General features: G+C 49.1%; 1 protein-coding gene across 3 annotated transcripts; it reads right to left on the bottom strand.

Moving 5' to 3' along the window:
* Window positions 1-3881: 3881 nt before the first annotated feature.
* RBM42 (RNA binding motif protein 42) lies at window positions 3882-11386 on the bottom strand. 3 transcript variants are annotated; one of them, XM_082677907.1, is made up of 10 exons: window positions 11174-11386; window positions 10794-10938; window positions 9409-9493; window positions 9239-9313; window positions 7691-7756; window positions 7438-7592; window positions 6611-6943; window positions 6175-6292; window positions 4217-4411; window positions 3882-4125 (listed from the first exon to the last, which is right to left on the bottom strand). In XM_082677907.1, exons 1-10 carry the CDS (start codon window positions 11299-11301, stop codon window positions 4013-4015), a joined length of 1413 nt encoding a protein of 470 aa, XP_082534033.1. In that variant the 5' UTR covers window positions 11302-11386; the 3' UTR covers window positions 3882-4012. The 3 variants fall into 3 exon arrangements, with proteins under 3 accessions (XP_082534033.1, XP_082534032.1, XP_082534034.1); XM_082677906.1 differs by having other exon boundaries at window positions 7438-7613; XM_082677908.1 differs by lacking the exon at window positions 7691-7756.
* Between the last annotated feature and the right edge of the window lie 7173 nt (window positions 11387-18559).

Raw genomic sequence — 18559 nt, forward strand, 5'->3', positions numbered from 1 at the left:
GGCTGCTCGCTGTGAATATTCTGGGTCAGAAAAAAAAAGGGCCCAGGGTGAGCTTAGGGACCCTGGAGTCTGAGCCCCACCCCTTGCTTCACTCAGACAGAGGAGTCCGGGCCTCTGCTCCCTCCTTCCCCAGGACCCTGGATTGTTGGCCTCCAGTGTCCTTTTCTCTCAGACCAGGAGTTAAGGGCCCCCAGACACCCAGACCCAGGAATCCAGGCCCCCAGACACCCAGACTTCCAGTCCCCAGTTCACAGCTCACCTCTGGCAGGTCCCTCTGCCCTCAGCCGGGGGTCTCAGCCCCATTTCATACCATGCACCCCCTCCCCCCGGGGGCCTGGGCAGGAGGGAATTTTCCAAGACGTCAGAGCTGGGGGTCGCAGCGGGGGTCGAGTTGCAGGGGCTGAGGCGGGGCCGAGCTGTGTCACCCCTGCCCCACTCCCCTCTGCCCCCAGAGATGGCCATCCGCCTCCACGGTAGCTTTGGCTGTCCTGCCGCAGGGGTTGCTTGGACTTGAACAGGAGCTTGGGAAACAGCAGGCTGGGAGAGACCCGGGTGAGGAGGGGTGTTTCCGGGGTGACTGGGGCGTGGGGGGGGGGCTTGGGGACTTGATCCTGTGACACGGGAGGTGGTGGGGGAGGAGAGCCTGGGGTCAGCTGGGCTGCGCCAGGCTTATCTGCAACAGGAAGGGGGATTTCCGGCCAGACCCCTGGTGGGCAGACGTCACAGTCCACAGGGGGCCAGTGGGGGTAGGTTGACCTGGGATCCTCCACCAGGCCCACTTCTCCCCTTCTGAGGGCTTTGAGGGGAAGTCCTGGGGCTGCTTCCGAGGACAGTAGCAACAACAGTATGAACAATAACAACAGTGATAATAATAGCTAACATTTATTGGGGGCTCATTACATGCCACCGGCTGTGCCCTGGGCCTTTGTTTAATCCGCTTACCAGGTAGGTACTAGTCTTATCCCGATTTTATGAAAGGGGAAATTGAGGAGGAATTCCTTCCACTTTTCTTCATCTCCAGAATCCATGCCCTTCCCTGCTAATAACAGTTTAGGACAAATGGGGAAATTTGAATATGAACTGAATATGAGATATAGAATTAGTCATTTTCTTAGATGTGATGATGGTACTATGATATGAAAGCTACCTCTATAAGGAACACTGAGATATTTAGGGGTGAAGTGTTGTGTCTGTAACTTGTTTCCAACGATGCAGTAAAAAAACAAACCATGTATACTTGCGACATGTACATGCACACGTGCAATATTTGGGACACACTTATACTAAAAAATTATTTGTTGTTTGTCTTAAGTTCAAATTTAACTAGGTGCCCTGTATTTTTATTTCCTAAATCTGGCAACCCTAAACCCTGGTAGCTTGGGTTCAGAGCCTGTGCTTGTACCCATCCTACAATATTGATAAGTAAATATTTACCATTAAAAATAACCTCTTTAGGGCTTCCCTGGTGGCGCAGTGGTTGAGAGTCCACCTGCCGATGCAGGGGACACGGGTTTGTGCCCCGGTCCGGGAAGATCCCACATGGCGCGGAGCGGCTGGGCCTGTGAGCCATGGCCGCTGAGCCTGCGCGTCCGGAGCCTGTGCTCCGCAACGGGAGAGGCCACAACAGTGAGAGGCCCGCGTACCACAAAAACAAAAACAAAAATAACCTCTTTAATATGGGCCATTTCCAATATTCACCCAGTTCAATCACTAACCACTTGCCATTCTGGGGGTGGGAGGAGTGGGGGGTGTGGGCACTGCCCTTCATTGTTACACGAGGGAAACTGGGCCTCAACGGGAAGAGCAACTTACTAGGTCACACAGTGGGTGGTCCTGGGGCTCCTGGGATTGGACCCAGCGCTGGTTGAACCACAGAGCCCTCGGGCATCACCAGTCCCTCCATCCATCTAACCCAGGGGTCTGAAAGGAGTCTCCACCTGCTGTGCCCCACCAGGCCTGGAGCCTCCTCTCCCTGAAGCTGGCCTCTCTCCTGTCTGTATGTATCTGTCTCTCCATGTCTCTCTGCCCTGGGTTGACGTCCCTGGCCCTGGGTCTCTGTTGTACCAGGCCTGACTGCAGTAACTTTTTTTTTTTTTTGCCACACCTCACAGCTTGTGGGATCTTAGTTCTCTGACCAGGGGTTGAACCTGCACCTTCAGAGGTGAAAGCAAGGAGTCCTAACCACTGGACCCCAGGGAATCCCCCCAAGTCTCTTCTCATGTCTCAGTCCCTCCCCACCTGTCTTTAAGTGTTTCTGTCTCTCTCCCTATCTCCTTATCTGTTTCCATCTCTTTCCCTCCCTGGGTTTTTTCCCCATCTGCCTTCCCATTGTACTGCCTCAGACCCACAATTCCCGTCTCTTCCTGTCTCCCTCCCCACCTCTCTGTCTCTGCTCACTACATCCCTTCCATTTCGGTCCCTCTGTCTCTCAACCCCATTGATCTTTTTCTGTCTCCCCTCAGGACTTAAATGCACACATTTAAAACCCGCCTTTCTGGAATCATTCTTCTTTCCATCTCCTCCTTTGCCTGCAGTGAATAGAAGAGGGTCAGGAGTAGGGAGGGCTAGTGATGTGGGGATGGGGTTTGAGGGTTCTGGAGCTGGGTGGTCCAGCCCAGGTGGCAGGGGGCTGAAGGGTACTTCCTGCCATTGATGGGAGGCCCTCACCCCTCTAACCAGACTGGAAAATGTGACGTCAGAGGGGGCAGTGAGGGAGGAAGACAGGAACTGAGGAAATTTGACACCTTTCCTGGGTAACTGGCTTCCCTGAGAAGCCTTGGCATTGTTTCTCCCCTCCCTCCCAAGCCCTCTCCCAATCAGGGGTTCTGATGGCTATGTCCCAGGGAGGCCCTCATCCCCTCCCCATGCCATCTCCCTCCTTTGCCTGGTCACTGCTCCAGCCTCCTTCCAGAACCCCAGATTTTTCTAAAGTGCAAATCTGTGATGCTAGTCCCCTGCTTAAACTTTGTCTCAGCTTCTCAAGGCTGGCTGCTTTCAGGGTAAAGTCTAAGCTCCCAGTTTGGCATTCAAGTTCCTGCATGGACACTTCTTCAGACAGGCAGAGACAAGCATGGAGCTGAGAAACAGGAGTTGGGGAGAGACTTACAGATGCAGAGAGAGAAGAGAGACTCAGAGAGATACAGACACTTAGAAAGAGACAAGAAACAGAGGGGCACTCACAGAGAAACAGAGAAGGAGAAACAGAGAAACACTCAAAGAGATAGAGCAGAAGTTGGCTGGATTTTGGCAGAGTGAAGAAACTAGAAAACAGTCTCAGAGACCTAGAGGGTGACAACTGCAGAGACTAGGAGAGAGAAAAACAGGAAGAGAATGAGAGTCTCAGAAGTGGCCAGTGCCTTGAGGAAGCCCCTCCCTGACTCCCAGGATGGCTCCCATCCCAACCCTGATCACTCTGGGCTGTGACTGTCTGGCTACAGCCCTATCTTCTGCCACTGGACCATGAACTTGGAGGGAACAGGGCCTGTGGCTGTTTAAGTCACCATTGTGTCCCCAGCACTGTCCAGGCCCTTGATGAGAGTCTGCTGAATGGATGAAAGCCTGGAAGGCTGTGAGCTCCAGAAGGGCAGGGCCCAGAAGACCCCCTTATCTTGGTGCTGAGAACACAGGGTGGAGTCAGAAGACCACAGGTTTGAGCCTCTGCTTGGCTTCGGCCTTGCCCTAAGCCTCTACTTCCTCCTCTGTGGAATAGGCCGCACTGGACGTGCACTTAAGAGGTTTCAAGAAGATGTAAGGGGCATGCAGCAGGGACCGAAAAATGCCCATCTGCATATTTGAGTAAACTTTCAAGGCTCCCCACTATTCCCAGAGTGGGGGATGCTAAGCCCTGCCCCCCAAAGAGTGCTTCCAAGCCTAGCCAAGGATGGAAATGAACGTAAATTTATTGAAACTGGTTTTGGGGAGGATGGGTGGGTGGATAGTTGAGGATTTCCCAAAGAACTGTGGGGAGGAGCCAGCGCCCGGCCGGGTGGGAGCGGGTGCCCAGCCACAGACCCTATCTCAGGCCCAATTTCTTCTTCTCCTTTTGCTTCTTGCGCACCACGTCCAGGTTCCGGTCCTTCCACATGCTCTTGCGCAGCTTGATGGGGCGTGAGCCCACATACTTCCCTGTGGGAGGGAGGGTTCATGGTCAGGCTTGGGGTCAGGCTCAGGCCAGATGCCTGCCATGCCCACTGACCCTAGGGAAGGCTGCACCCACCATTCATCTCACGCATGGCGCGCACATAGTCGCTGGGGTCCTTAAAGCTGACGAAGCCATAGCCCTTGGTTTTGCCCGTGCGCTTGTCGCGGATCACCTTAGCCTTAAGGAAGGATGGGAAGCGGCTGAAGGCTCGTGCCAAGATGTCATCATTCACCTCATTGCCCAGATCCCCACAGAAGATTCGGAAGTCATCTGGGGTTGGGAGAGAGGAGGTCAGAGGATACAGATGTCTGGCTCAGTCTTATTTAAATGACCCCACCTTCTCTGGAAACATCACCAAGCCCTCTTCCTCTGTATGCCCTGCAGTCTCTGCCTGGGGCCCTCTTGGTCATAACAGCCAATGCCTGTATAGTATTTACCCTGTGCTAGGCTCTCTGCTAAGCACCCATGAGGTTCTAGCACATCTGGCACTCCCAACAACCCTTTACACCAAGGCACAGAGAGGTCAAGTCACCCGCCCCAAGTTAATCAGGAAGCGGCAGAGCTGGGACAAGAACTCAGGCATCTGGCTCCAGAGTCCTCACTTTTAACTAACTGCCCTGCCCTGCCCCACCCCAGGGCCAGCTCTCCCATTCCCTCGATGAAGCCCCTACCTTCGTCATCCCAGCCCTGGCCTGTCCTCCAAGCCCACAGCATCCTTTGGTCTCCTGAACACCTCCCCATGGACATTCCCTGGGCCCCTGACACCCACTGGCTCCCATAATGGCACCCCGGTACCACAGAATTCATCGTTCCTCAGCCCTGCTTCCTCTGCAAAGCCCACTCTAATCCCCCTTGAGTCCCTTAAACCTGAACATACTGCCTGATTCTTCTCCAAGGCCAACTTCAGCTGCCACTCCTGGACATATCCCCTGGGCTGGGCCTGAGCCTCGACCAAATGTGCCCAAGCCCAAAGAATCCCTTCCCCCGGGAGCATCTACTATTACCATCCCCTTGCTGGAGATGAGGAGAATGAAGCTTGAAGGGCTAAGCGACTTGCCCAAGGCCACGGAACTAGGGCCTACAGCCTGCACTGGCCACATCTGGGCCGGCGCCGCCATGGCTCTGGCCTGCGGTGGGTAGACGGTCCCAGGGAAAGAGGCAGAAGTCAAAGACTAGGGTGGGAGGCAGGCCCCTCTCCTTGGCTACCGCTGTGGCTGCCCCATAGCTCTGGTGGTGACTGAGGACACTCTCTGAGAACAAGTTAGTTTACCCCAGGCAGAAATAATCTGACAAAGGGTAGGACCTTCTACAAACCAACCAGTCTGAACACATCAAAAAACTATTATACATAAGACAAAGCAGTGGGAGGGAGACAATTCTCATTAAAAGATAATCTAGTGACACAAAACCACATGTATTCTGATTCAGGGGAAAAACAGCTATAATATAGTTTGGGGACAACTGGGAAAATATGAATATAAACAGAATATGAGATGCCACAGAATTATTGTTAATTTTCTTAGATGTGTTAACTGTGTAATGATATGAAAGAAAATATCACTTTTCTTAGGAGATGAATACTGAGGTATTTAGTAGTGAAGTGATAACTTCATTTATAATTTACTTCAAATGACTGAGCAAAAACCAAAAAAAGATACAAACACATGGAAAGTTAAAGTGAATACAGCAAAGTGTTAATCGCTGAATCTAGGTGGTAGATATATAGTTGTTAACTGTGTAGTTCAGTATTAAAATTTTTCATAAAAAGTTAGGAGACAAAAGAATGCTCTTTCACTTTTAGCAAGCCAGGCCCCTCATGAATGAAACAGAGGCCAGAAGGTCCTAGGTGCCAATCCCCTCCACCAAGTTCTGTTCAGTGGCCGGGCAAGGGCCTGCCCCCCAAGTGTCCTAGTCTGGCTCTCCCCGGGGTGGGCTAACCCACTCTGTAGGTGCGCCCTACAGAGAGGTGTGCAGTTACCTGGGTCGCCTTCCCTTGGTGGAGCAGCACAGATCCTGCACTCGAGCCCACTTACCTGCATCCCACTCCAGCAGGCTGGGGTCCTCCCAGCTGCTCCCAGCTGCTGTGCGAATGCAGCGTTTCAATTTCTCTGGCTTTCCTTTCTTCTTGTCCTCACCTAGAGGCTCTGGGACCTGCAGAGGAAAGGGATGGGGTGCAAAGGGCTTGATGCTGGAGTCTGCTGGACCCATATGCCCTCTTCATGTTCCCCCACTTTCCTCTGCCCACCTGGTCCTCCCGCCTCCATAGCTGGGGCGCTGGATGTGCTGCTGGGTGTCAGATGTGTGTGTCTGCCTCCCTATTCCCCATGTCCTCCCAACCCCTCCAATTTCCTGGGTCCCTCCTACCTCCACAGATAGAAGATGACATGTGTTTCTGCGTGAAGAAGCCCCTGGGCTCCTGTCTGCCCAATCAGCCCTTTCTGTGCCCCCACTGCTCTGCTCCCTGCCTACCTCAAGAGCCATAAGCCCAGGGGGTGGTTCAGGCCGAGGGGGCCGGGGTCTCGGACGCAGGGACAGGAGCTCAGGAATGCGCAGCGGGGGCAGTAGGCCTCGCACAACTTCCAGCGGCAGGGGCAGGGGCTCAGGCTCGGGCAGAGGCATGGCCAGGGCCAGTGGCAGGCTGGGCCCAATGACTGCAGGGCCAGCTGGGGTGCCCCCTGCCCCCACAGCCACCGCTGCGCCAGCCTCCTCCAGCCCGGCCGCTGCTGCCACCACAGCCTCCTCCTTCTCTTTCAGGCCCAACCCCAGGCCGAGGCCCAGCTCTCGGGGTGCTGCTGGCTCTTCCTGTAGGAAAAAGGAGGGCATGAGGGGGGCCAGATCACAGGCTCAGACCTCACTACCACCTCCATCCTGTACAACAGAGCAAGGGCTTGGGCACCAGAGAGCAGGCAAGAGACACCTAGACAGGGAAAGGAGTCTCTAGTTAGAGACAAACACAGGGATAGAGAAACACAGGCAGAGAGACAGACAGACATAGGGACAAAAAAAGACATGAAGACAGAAAAACAGAGACAATCAAAGGAAAAATAGAGATACAGAGAGAGAAGTACACCTGTAACTTGTGTTTTCTCTCTATACTTTCCTTATAAAAAGAAAAAAACAGAAAGATATGGCCACAGAAGGAAAGAGGGAAAGACAGAGACAAAGTCAGAGAGTGAGAAGGCAGAGACATGAAAAGCCACAGGAAAGGCGGACTTGGTGGACACAGCCCACCGGGCCAGGATGAGGGCCTCCCTGCCCACTGCACCTCTGACCCTCAGTTCCCTGTACACACTCACCAGAGGAGGCCTCAGAGCAGCCATGGAGCCAAGAGGGGGCCCTGGGGCCCGAGCCATCGGTGGCAGCATCATAGGTGGTCCAGGGGGGCCAGGCAGAGGGGGGCCCACGAGGGCCTGGTGAGGGGGCCGCAGAGCCATAGGGCGGGGGCCACCTGCTGTGGAAGAAAGAGCAGAATCTGTCAGGGTGTTAGTGGGGAAATCGGAGGGCTTGGGGAGGAGTTACGTGGCAGGATGATGACCCTGGCCCCCTCACCTGCTCTCTGTAGCACGTGAGGGATGAAGGCTGGATGCAGAATAGGGGCCCTCTGGGGGGCCGCAGCTGTGGGAGAGATGGGGGTGTGTGTCAAGGGGGACTGGGGCACTTGGGGCAAGGTGTGTGCTTGTGGGTACTCTCAGAACCAAGAAATCTGGAGAAGAGCCTGGGGAGCCTTCTGGGAGATGCAGGGTTCTTTTCATTTGTTCATTCAGCAAAAACTTACCACTGATGATTTCCTCTGGGCCTGGCCCTGTCCTGTGCAATGCTAGGGACACACCAAAGACCAAGGGCTCTAAGGGAGCTCCTGGTCCAGAGCAGGAGAGAGCAGACCTATCACCAGAGTGACAGCCAGAGAGATCAGGGCTGGGATGGGGGAAAGCCCAGGCAGAGTGATGGAGGCTGGGAGTGGGGAGCCCAGGAAGCAGTGGGAGCTCAGAAGACCTATGCCGGGGGGACTAGAGAAGGCTTCCTGGAGAAAGGAACCTGTAAGCTGAGACCCAAAGGATAATGAAGAGTTGGTCAGGCAAAGGGTGAGTTTGGAAATATTACTAGCAAGGAGAACATTTATAAACAAAAATGTTTCCCTTTTCAGTTTAGTGTAATCGTAATAGAGGATGTTAGAGTTGGACAGCATCATAGGAGAATGGTCAAGAGGTCAGTAGGCATCCAAGCAGTCTCGTTGGCTGAACCGTGTATGTCCTCTGGAGGGCACTGGGGAGCCACAGCAGGGTTGGAAGCTGGGCAGGGGACTATGTCAGGTATGCACTTTGATCAAAACCATACTAAAGTGTAGGAGGTGTTAAACCTTAAGTAGCACAATTAACAAGTACAATCTAATAGAGATCACACCAGAACTTTACAGAACACATACCCTTTTCATACACATAAGGAAATACTAATGTCACAAAAATTGTGTGTATAAAGGTCATCTCAACAACACAAAGTAGGAGTGAGTGACCTGTGGAGAGGATAGATTTTAGTTGATTTTGGTTAGCTTGATTTGGGTTTAGTTGATAGGTTTTGGAAGATTAAAGTTGGGCGACAATGAGCAGGGGAGAGAAGGGACCTCAACAAGAGCCCTGCTGGTATATCCCAGCAATGTTTGGGGCTCCTGAGGAGGAAATGCGGATCTCTCTCTGCAAGGGGCTGGGTGATGTAGGGTCCTGACTGACAGGTGAGGAGCACAGGTGCTTGTTTGATGGTTTGTTCATCCCATCAACAGAGAGCACGTAATACTTACTAGCTGGCATGGACCTTATATTTTAGAGAAAGCAAAAGATGATAACCATAATAAATAAATTGTACAACTGTTCTAAAGCATGAAGTGCTATGAAGAAACATAGCAAAGCGTAAGGATTAGGAGTGACAGTAAGGGGGTTGGTTTGCAGTGATCAAGCGAAGCCTTACTAATGCCAAACTGACAAAGTACACGATCAGGTTTATGCTTTAGAAAGACAATGACATCATGGGGATGAAATGGAGAGGGTGAAGTAGTTGAAACAAGAGTGCTTGGTGGAATGTGGGATTTCCTGGCCCCAGACCTACCTGCTCGCCGCAGGAACATGGCTTCTCGAGCCTCTGGACTGTCCAGGTGACTCCGATCACCAGGACCAAAGCCAACTGTTGGGAGGGGAGAGATGAGGATGGTTGGAGGAATGTCCCAGGCATCCCTTTTTCACCACCTTGCCTCCCTCACTCCACCACTCCTTACTTACCTGGGCCCACAAAAGGTGGGCCACCCACCATGGGAGGAACCACTGTGGCTGCAGCGGCTGCTCGGGCCTCCAGAGTCTGTTGGACCTGTTGGAGAGGAGGCTTGGGTGAGAGGCCTGATTCAGTGCCCCCAAGCTGCCCTGGCAGGCTCACCTGGGAGGCCAAGGGTTTCATTCTTTGCACTCTGTGGCTATCTATCAAACTTTAGGTCTCGGCTAAAACATCACTTTTCAGAGAGGTTTTTGGGACCACACTAGCCGAAGGTGTCCTTAGCCCCTCCCAGTTGCAACTTCTCTCATCATCCTGCTTCATCTTCCCCAAAGCACTTAGCACTACCTGAAATTATGTCTAGCGTGTCCTCCTTCTCTCGTGCCATCACCCTGGTCCAAGCCACCATTATCTCTTGCCTAGAGTATTATGGTAGCCTCTTCCTCAGATTCCTTGACTCTGCCCTGGCCCCCTATAGTCTGTTCTCCAAACACAGCCAGAGCGACCCTGGTGACATCTAAGTTGGATCACATCACCTCACTGCTCAAAACCCTTCAACTGCTTCCCATCTCAGAGTAAAAACCAAGGTCCTTGTGATGACCAACAAGGTCCTACTAGATCTGTCTCTACCACCTCTCTGTGCTGTTCTCCTCCCACCCTCTCCCTTGCTCACTGCATTCCAGCCACACTATTCTCCCTGCTGGTCCTTGAACATGTCAGGTATGCACCTACCTCATGGCCTTTGCATTGGCAGTTCTCTCTGCTGGGAATACTCTTCCCCCAGATATCTGCCTGGTTCCCTCAATCATGCCCTTTATATCTGCGTAAATGTCACCTCCTCAGAAAGGCCTTTCCTGATCGCGCTGATAAACCTCTGCCTTTCTTACTCTACTTTGACCTGTCTCTCAGTAGTAAAATGTAAACTCCAAAAAGGTAGTGATTGTTTTTCTGTTTTGTTCTCTGCTATATGCCTAATGTCTAGAATAGTACCTAGTGCAGAAAAGGCACTGGAAAATTATCTGTTGAGAGAATGAACAAGTTTCATTTACTTGTTCTCTTTTTAGTAGTCTCTCTCTTCACTACTCATATATACTTAGCTATAAAACACTTGAATGTGACTAATGATACTGAGGAACTATTTAATTTTAGTATGAATTTTAAATAAATACAGAACATTTCCATCATTGTAGAAAGTTCTACTGACCAACATGATCTAGAATAAAAGCTCCCAAAGGGCAGAAATATTGTTTGTCTTAGTCACTACTGTGTCCTCAATGCCCGGCACCTGAAATATTTGTCACACTAATTAATCAACAAGCCAACATGTTAATAGCTCTCTGTATACAAACACTGTGTTCAGAGGCAACGTGCTCTATTATATGCGTTAGTTCAGCCGTACCTGCTGGTATGTGTTGGTGGCGATAATTGGGCGGATCACAGGAGCTGCTGGGACTTGCATTGCTTCTACCGTGGGGACGGTGGGCACCGCAGGCACAGCAGTTGGGATTCCTGTAACCGGAGCCCCCAGAACTTCCTGCTCAAACCTGGGGTGGGGGCAGGACAGACACCACAGCTCAGGACCTTGCACCAATTCTGGAACGCTGGGTACATCGCGACAGCGCCTTCACCCCTGCCAAGCTCTCCTTCTTACTCCCGCCCCCACAATCCCGAAAGTCCCATTTCCCCAAGATAGAGCCATCTGTCGGGCCTATCGTGGCCTGGAGGGTCCAGGGCTCTGGCTGTGGGACGGCTCTTATCGCGCCCTGTCGCGGGCCTTACAGGGCCATCTCCGCCTCCATCTCCTTCAAGCGTTCCTCGCCGCTCTTGCCCGGGATGCCAGCACCAGGGCCCGGGACCACAGGTCCTCCTGCACCCGGGAGTCCCGGGGCTGGCCCCGCCCCGGCCATCGCTGCTGCCGTCGCTGTCGCCACTACTACCGCCTCAACTCAGTCGCCTCCGCCGGTTCCGCTGTGTACTCCCTGGCTTCGTCAGGGTGGGCGCCAGCGGATGACGTCTCAGCGAGAGTGACGGGCGCCGGTACATGACATAATGCGCCAACGGGGCTCGTCAACGGGGATCTAAGGCCAATGAGAACCCGGCCACACCCGAAGGGCCCGCCCCAAGGAGGAGTATAGGCCAATCAGAGTGCCGGAAAAAAGAGTTTTACGGAAGACTCTGAGTCTATGAGAGTGCAGCCGAGCGAGACCACCACGCCTACATGAAGGAACACGGGCTAATGAAAGTACTGTAAAGTCAGTTGTCCCCGTTCCTGAAGTGGAAACTTGATCTTTAAGAATTCAGGAAAGTTCGGAGGTCCCACCCTTGCCACCGCGAGGCCCGTTCCGGAAGTTTTAAAACACACTGAAATCCGAATGATCCCAGGGCAGGACGAGGCTGGGTATAGCTGGGGGCCGTGGTCGCCCACTCTGGGGTAGACGGACACGCTACCAGACAGTGAGTCCCAGAAAAAACAGGGACATGATGTGGGAAGCTCAGATGAGGTGCCTGACTCAGGCTTCCTGGAGGAGGTGACGTCTGAAAACTTCTGCTGGATGAAAATGAGAGAGATTCTGGGTAGGAGGAATACAGTTCATGCAAAGGCCGAGAGACAGTAGTCAAGTGCGTCACCTCATAAGGTCACGCGTATAGTTTCGGTGTCTGTGCTTTCTAGGGATACAGCTGACCCCTCCTTTTTTTTTTTTTTTAGTCCTCAAAATGTTTTATGAATATTTTCAAAAATACACAACAGTAGGGAGAATGAACATCCACGTACCTCTCAACAATTACTAATATTCTACCCTTCTTGTTTCGTCTATACTTCTTTTATTTTTTTGCTTTACATTATAGCAAATTCCAGACGTCTATCAATTCACCCATAATAGCTTCATGATGTCTCTCTAACATAAGGAGTATTTAAAAGGAAACGAAACAAAACAAAAACAGCATTTTCACACCCAAGAAAATGGGTATCTTAGTATCATCTAACACCCAGACTGAGTTCAATTTTCTCTGCCTCAAAATGTCTTTATACTGGGGACTTCCCTGGTGGCTCAGTGGTTAAGAATCCGCCTGCCAATGCAGGGGACACGGGTTTGAGCCCTGGTCTGGGACGATCCCACATGCCGTGGAGCAACAAAGCCCGTGAGCCACAACTACTGAGCCTGCGCTCTAGAGCCCGCGAGCCACGGCTACTGAAGACTGTACACCACAACTACTGAAGCCCTCTCGCCTAGAGCCTGTGCTCTGCAGCAAGAGGAGCCACTGCAATGAGAAGCCCGTGCACCGCAACAAGGAGCAGCCCCCGCTTGCCGCAACTAGAGAAAGCCCGCGTGCAGCGACGAAGACCCAACGCAGCCAAAATAAATAAATAGTAAAAACAAAAACAAAACTTAATGTTACCGCTTGCCTTGGTTTCTTGAAGCTCCAGTTTGAATCAGCATAAATGAATGCTTTGTTAAAATACTTTGTTTGCTTCTGTGTTAGAGATGTTATAAGAATAGGATGCCTTAAAAAATTATTAACTAGAGTCCACACTTTATTCAATTTTCCTAGTGTTTACCTAATCTCTTTTCTGTTTAAGCATCCCATCCAGGATAACACATAACATTTAGTTGCCTTGTTTCGTTAGGCTCTTCTTGCCAGTGACAATTTCCTACTCTTTCTTTTTCATGACTTTGATAGTTTTGAGTACTGGTCACGTATTTTGTAGAATGTTCCTCATTTGGTACCTGTCTGATGTTTTTCTCATTATTAGGCTGGGGTTATGCTTTTTTTGGGCGGGGGAGGGAGACCACAGAGGTAAAGTGCAATTTTCATCATATCATACCAAGGCTACATACTATCAACATGAATTATTATTGTTAACTTTGATCTCCTGAAGTAGCACTTGTCAGATTTCTTTATTATAAAATTACTTTTTAAAAACTCCCTGGGGGCTTCCCTGGTGGCGCAGTGGTTAAGAATCCACCTGACAATGCAGGGGACACGGGTTCGAGCCCTGGTCCAGGAAGATCCCACGTGCCGCGGAGCAACGAAGCCCATGAGCCAGAACTACTGAGCTCACGTGCTGCATCTACTGAAGCCCGCACGCTCTAGAGCCCGTGCTCCGCAACGAGAGAAGCCACCGCAATGAGCAGCCCACGTACTGCAACGAAGAGTAGCCCCCGCTCGCGGCAACTAGAGAAAGCCGCGCGCAGCTATGAAGACCCAACATAGCCAAAAATAATAAATAAATAAAAATTAAAAAATAAAATAAAAACTCCCTGGGCTTCCCTGGTGGCGCAGTTGTTAAGAATCTGCCTGCCAGCTCATGCAGCTCAATATCAAAAAAACAAACAACCCAATCCAAAAATGGCCAGAAGACCTAAATAGACATTTCTCCAAAGAAGATATAGAGATTGCCAACAAACACATAAAAGGATGCTCAACATCACTAATCATTAGAGAAATGCAAATCAAAACTACAATGAGGTATCACCTCACACCGGTCAGAATGGCCATCATCAAAAAATTTACAAACAATAAATGCTGGAGAGGGTGTGGAGAAAAGGGAACCCTCTTGCACTATTGGTGGGCGTGTAAACTGATAAAACCACTATGGAGAACAGTATGGAGTTTCCTTAAATAACTAAAAATAGAACTACCATATGACCTAGCAATCCGCTACTGGGCATATACCCTGAGAAAACCATAATTCAAAAAGAGTCATGTCCACAATGTTCATTGCAGCACTATTTACAATAGCCAGGACATGGAAACAACCTAAGTGTCCATCGACAGATGAATGGGTAAAGAAGATGTGGCACACGCATACAATGGAATATTATTCAGCCACAAAACGAAACGAAATTGAGTTATTTGTAGTGAGGTGGATGGACCTAGAGTCTGTCATACAGAGTGAAGTAAGTCAGAAAGAGAAAAACAAATACCATATGCTAACACATATATATGGAATCTAAAAAAAAAAAAAAAAAAGGTTCTGATGATCCTAGGGGCAGGACAGGAATAAAGACGCAGATGTAGAGAATGGACTTGAGGGACACAGGGAAGAAGAAGGTTAAGCTGGGACGAAGTGAGAGAGTAGCATTGACATATACACACTACCAAATGTAAAATAGATAGCTAGTGGGAAGCAGCTGCTTAGCACATGGAGATCAGCTCGGTGCTTTGTGACCATCTAGAGGGTTGGGATAGGGAGGGTGGGAGGGAGATGCAAGAGGGAGGGAATATGGGGATATATATATATGCATATAGCTGATTCACTTTGTTATACAGCAGAAACTAACACAACATTGTAAACCAATTATACTTCAATAAAGATGTTAAAAAAAAAAAAAAAGAATCCGCCTGCCAGTGCAGGGTGCACGGGTTTGAGCCCTGGTCCAGGAAGATCCCACATGCCGCGGAGCATCTAAGCCCATGCGCCACAACTACTGAGCCTGCACTCTAGAAACCGCGAGCCACAACTACTGAGCCCGCGTGCTTAGAGCCCGTGCTCCTCAACAAGAGAAGCCACCGCAAATGAGAAGCCCACGCACTGCAATAATGAGTAGCCCCCGCTCGCCGCAACTAGAGAAAAGCCCGCGCACAGCAACGAAGACCCAACCCAGCCAAAAATAAACAAACAAACAAATAAATAAATTTATAAAAAATAAATTAAAAACTCTCTTTTTATGCTCTTTGGAAGGAATTTACTATGCACAGCCCATACTTAAGGGGTGGAGTAGTTAAGTTCCACCTCCGTGAGAGTGAGATATCTACATAAATTATTTGGAATTCTTTTGCACAAGGGATGTCTATTGTACCCCCTTTATTTCGTTATTAAATCACTTGTATCAGTATGGACTCATGGATATTCTATACTTTCGGTTATTATACAATTACACTTTAGTTATTTTGTTGCTCAAATTGTTCCAGCTTTTAAAATCCTATTAAAGTCTTTTTTTTAACCTGAAAATTTCCCATCTCCTGCCTTTTTCTTCCTCCCCCTTTTCTTTCTCTTTCTCCCCCCACCCTCTCTTTTTTTTGTCTTCTATTTGCTGCAGAAACTGATCAATTGTCCTATAGGACGTCTCACATTTTGGATTTAACTAATTACGTTGTTTCACTTGTTCCTCGCTGCCTCCTCTCCCTTGCTTATTTATTGCAGTAACAGAAGCTTGATTAGATTTAGGTTTAATTTGGTAAAAGAATACTTAAGAGGTAATCCTGCTGTATCTCATCAGGAGCACATGGTATCTGGTTGTACTCCTTTGGTGATGCCAAGATTGACCAGCAGTGTCGTCCTGTTCCATCCATTTTAAAAAGCTCAATCAATCTTTCCATTAATAGTTTTAGCAGCACTTGATCATCATTACCTGTATCTATTACTTATTAACATATGGAAGATAGTGGTTTTCGAATTTTATCATTCTCTCTGAAATTATTAGTGACTTCTATAAACGTCCTCCTTATCAGGAATTGGGTTACTTTTTCACATACAGGAAAGAAGACAGAAAATGCTTGATTCTTTCTCTATTTTATATTGGGGGGGGAAAGAAATGAGTTGGTTACTAACACCCTTCAAAGGTGACCAGTGAGGAATGTGTGTGTGAATATCAATATGAACTGACATTTTCAAACATATTTATGTGCTTCAAGTCATTGCAGTCATTCTTTTTATTAAATATTTATTTTTTATTTATTTATTTATTTATATTTAATTTTTTTTTTGGCTGCATCGGGTCTTAGTTGTGGCATGTGGGATCTTCACTGAGGCATGCAGGATCTTTTGTTGCGGCGCGCGGGCTCTTCCTTGTGGTGTGCGGGCTTCTCTCTAGTTGTGGCATGCGGGTTTTCTCTCTCTAGTTGGGGCACACGGGCTCCAGGGCACGTGGGCTCTGTAGTTGGGGCGCATGGGTTCCAGAGCGCGTGGGCTCTGTAGTTTGTGGCACACGGGCTCTAGTTGAGGCGCGTGGGCTCTATAGTTGTGACACGCGGGCTTAGTTGCCCTGCGGCGTGTGGGATCTTTGTTCAAACCCGCGTCCCCTGCATTGCAAGGCGGATTCTTTACCACTGGACCACCAGGGAAGTCCCCATTGAAGTCATTCTAATTGCTGCTCAAAATGTCCCATCTTTAGCCAGTGGCAACGCCTTCATACAGACTCCTGAGTCCTTTTGACTCAATCCCAGTAGTTTTGGAGGACGACCTTGCTCTCTGGTACAAAATGCTTCATACTCATTTTGCGCATTTCCTGCCCCAGACCTAGAATCAGCTATTTCCCCAAGGATCCCTGGTTCCTTTGAGTCAGAAATGGTATTTAGAGGCCACAGCCTGGGCACTAGGTTGCTCATTGTTACTGCGTTGTCATATGTAGAGCTTTTCCGTGGACTTAGCTAGGGAAATATATATATATATAATACATATTTATATATATTTATTATACGTATTATATATATAGTTTAGAAAGAGAAAACCCCATGAGTTCATTCTAATATTTCCAATTCAAATGAAAGATTACAGGGTATTACTTCTTTGATTTTGTATTTGTATCTCTTTTCTTCTTTTTTTAAAAAATATTTATTTATTTATTTGGCTGTGCCGGGTCTTAGTTGCGGCAGGTGGGGTCTTCACCGCCACGTGCGGGATCCTCAGCTGTGGCATGTGGGATCTTTTAGCTGCAGCATGAGGGATTTTTAGTTGTGGCATGCGAACTCCCAGCTGCCGCATGTGGGATCTAGTTCCCTGACCAGGGAGCGAACCTAGGCCCCCTGTACTAGGAGCCCAGAGTCCTAGCCACTGGACCACCAGGGAAGTCTCGTGTATCTCTTTTCATTTGCATTAAAAACTTAGTCCCCAGTAACATTAGCATAGCTACATATTTGCTTTAGTCTAATATATAATTTCAAAATATATGATGTTGGGTCTCAAAATTTTAAACTGTATTTTACCAAAATAAAAAAAATCAGTATTATTATGAACAATAAGACTATTTGAAAGTAGGTTGCAGACATCATCCTTAATACTTCAACACACATTCTCTAAGAACATTCTCCCACTTAACCACGATACCATTATCACACCAAAGAGATTTTATAAAGATACAGTATTATCCAATATACCAATCTCTCATTTCTCATATTCAAATTTCCCCAGTTGACCCAAAAATGTACTTTCGCGGGACTTCCCTGGTGGCGCAGTCGTTAAGAATCCGCCTGCCAATGCAGGGGACACGGGTTTGAGCCCTGGTTTGGGAAGATCCCACAAGCCGCGGAGCAACTAAGCCCGTGCGCCACAACTACTGAGCCTGCACTCTGGAGCCCCCAAGCCACAACTACTGAAGCCCACACGCCTAGAGCCCGTGCTCCGCAACAAGAGAAGCCACTGCAATGAAGAGTAGTCCCTGCTCGCCGCAACCAGAGAAAGCCCGCCTGCAGCAATGAAGACCCAACGCACCCAAAAATAAATTAAAAAAATTTTTTTAATGTACTTTCGGGACTTCCCAGGTGATCCAGTGGCTGACTCTCACTCCCAATGCGGGGGGACCCAGGTTTAATCCCTGGTCAGGGAACTAGATCCCACATGCCACAACTAAGACCTGGTGCAGCCAAATAAATATTAAAAAACAACCCCAAACCCCACAAAAAACAACACTCCAAACCAAAAAATAACCCCAAAATGTACTTTCAAACGCAAATGCTTAAAAAAACTTAAAACACCCCACCCTGATTCAATCAAGATTTTGCATTGCATTTGGTTGTCATGTCTCTTTTAATCTAAAACAATCCCCACTGTACCCCCACTGACTTTCTGAAGAATATGATCTAGTTGTTTTGTACAAGGTCGCACAACTTTTATTTCACCCAGAATGTCTTTGGGATAGATTCCTATAAGTAGCATTGTCTGGGCAAAGAGTAAATGCTTATATCGTTTTCTTTTAATTAAAAAAATTATTATTATTATTTTTGGGGTTTTATTAATTTTATTTATTTATTTTGGCTGAGTTGGGTCTTCGTGGCTGCGCACGGGCTTTCTCTAGTTGCAGCGAGCGGGGACTACTCTTCGTTGTGGTGTGCGGGCTTCTTATCGCGGTGGCTTCTCTTGTTGCAGAGAACGGGCTCTAAGCGCGCGGGCTTCAGTAGTTGCAGCACGCGGGCTCAGTAGCTGTGTCTCACAGGCTCTAGAGT

The sequence above is a fragment of the Grampus griseus genome (genome assembly GCF_964374135.1).
Source record: "Grampus griseus genome assembly, chromosome: 19".
NCBI classification, from domain to species: domain Eukaryota; kingdom Metazoa; phylum Chordata; class Mammalia; order Artiodactyla; family Delphinidae; genus Grampus; species Grampus griseus.

Coding starts and splice junctions, on each gene's coding strand:
- RBM42 (XM_082677906.1), bottom strand. CDS start 11,301: ATGGCCGGGGCGGGGCCAGCCCCGGGACTCCCGGGTGCAGGAGGACCT. Junction 7,757..9,238: donor CATGTTCCTGCGGCGAGCAG/GTAGGTCTGGGG, acceptor TCTCTCCCACAG/CTGCGGCCCCCCAGAGGGCC. Junction 6,293..6,610: donor CTGGGCTTATGGCTCTTGAG/GTAGGCAGGGAG, acceptor TTTCCTCTGCAG/GTCCCAGAGCCTCTAGGTGA.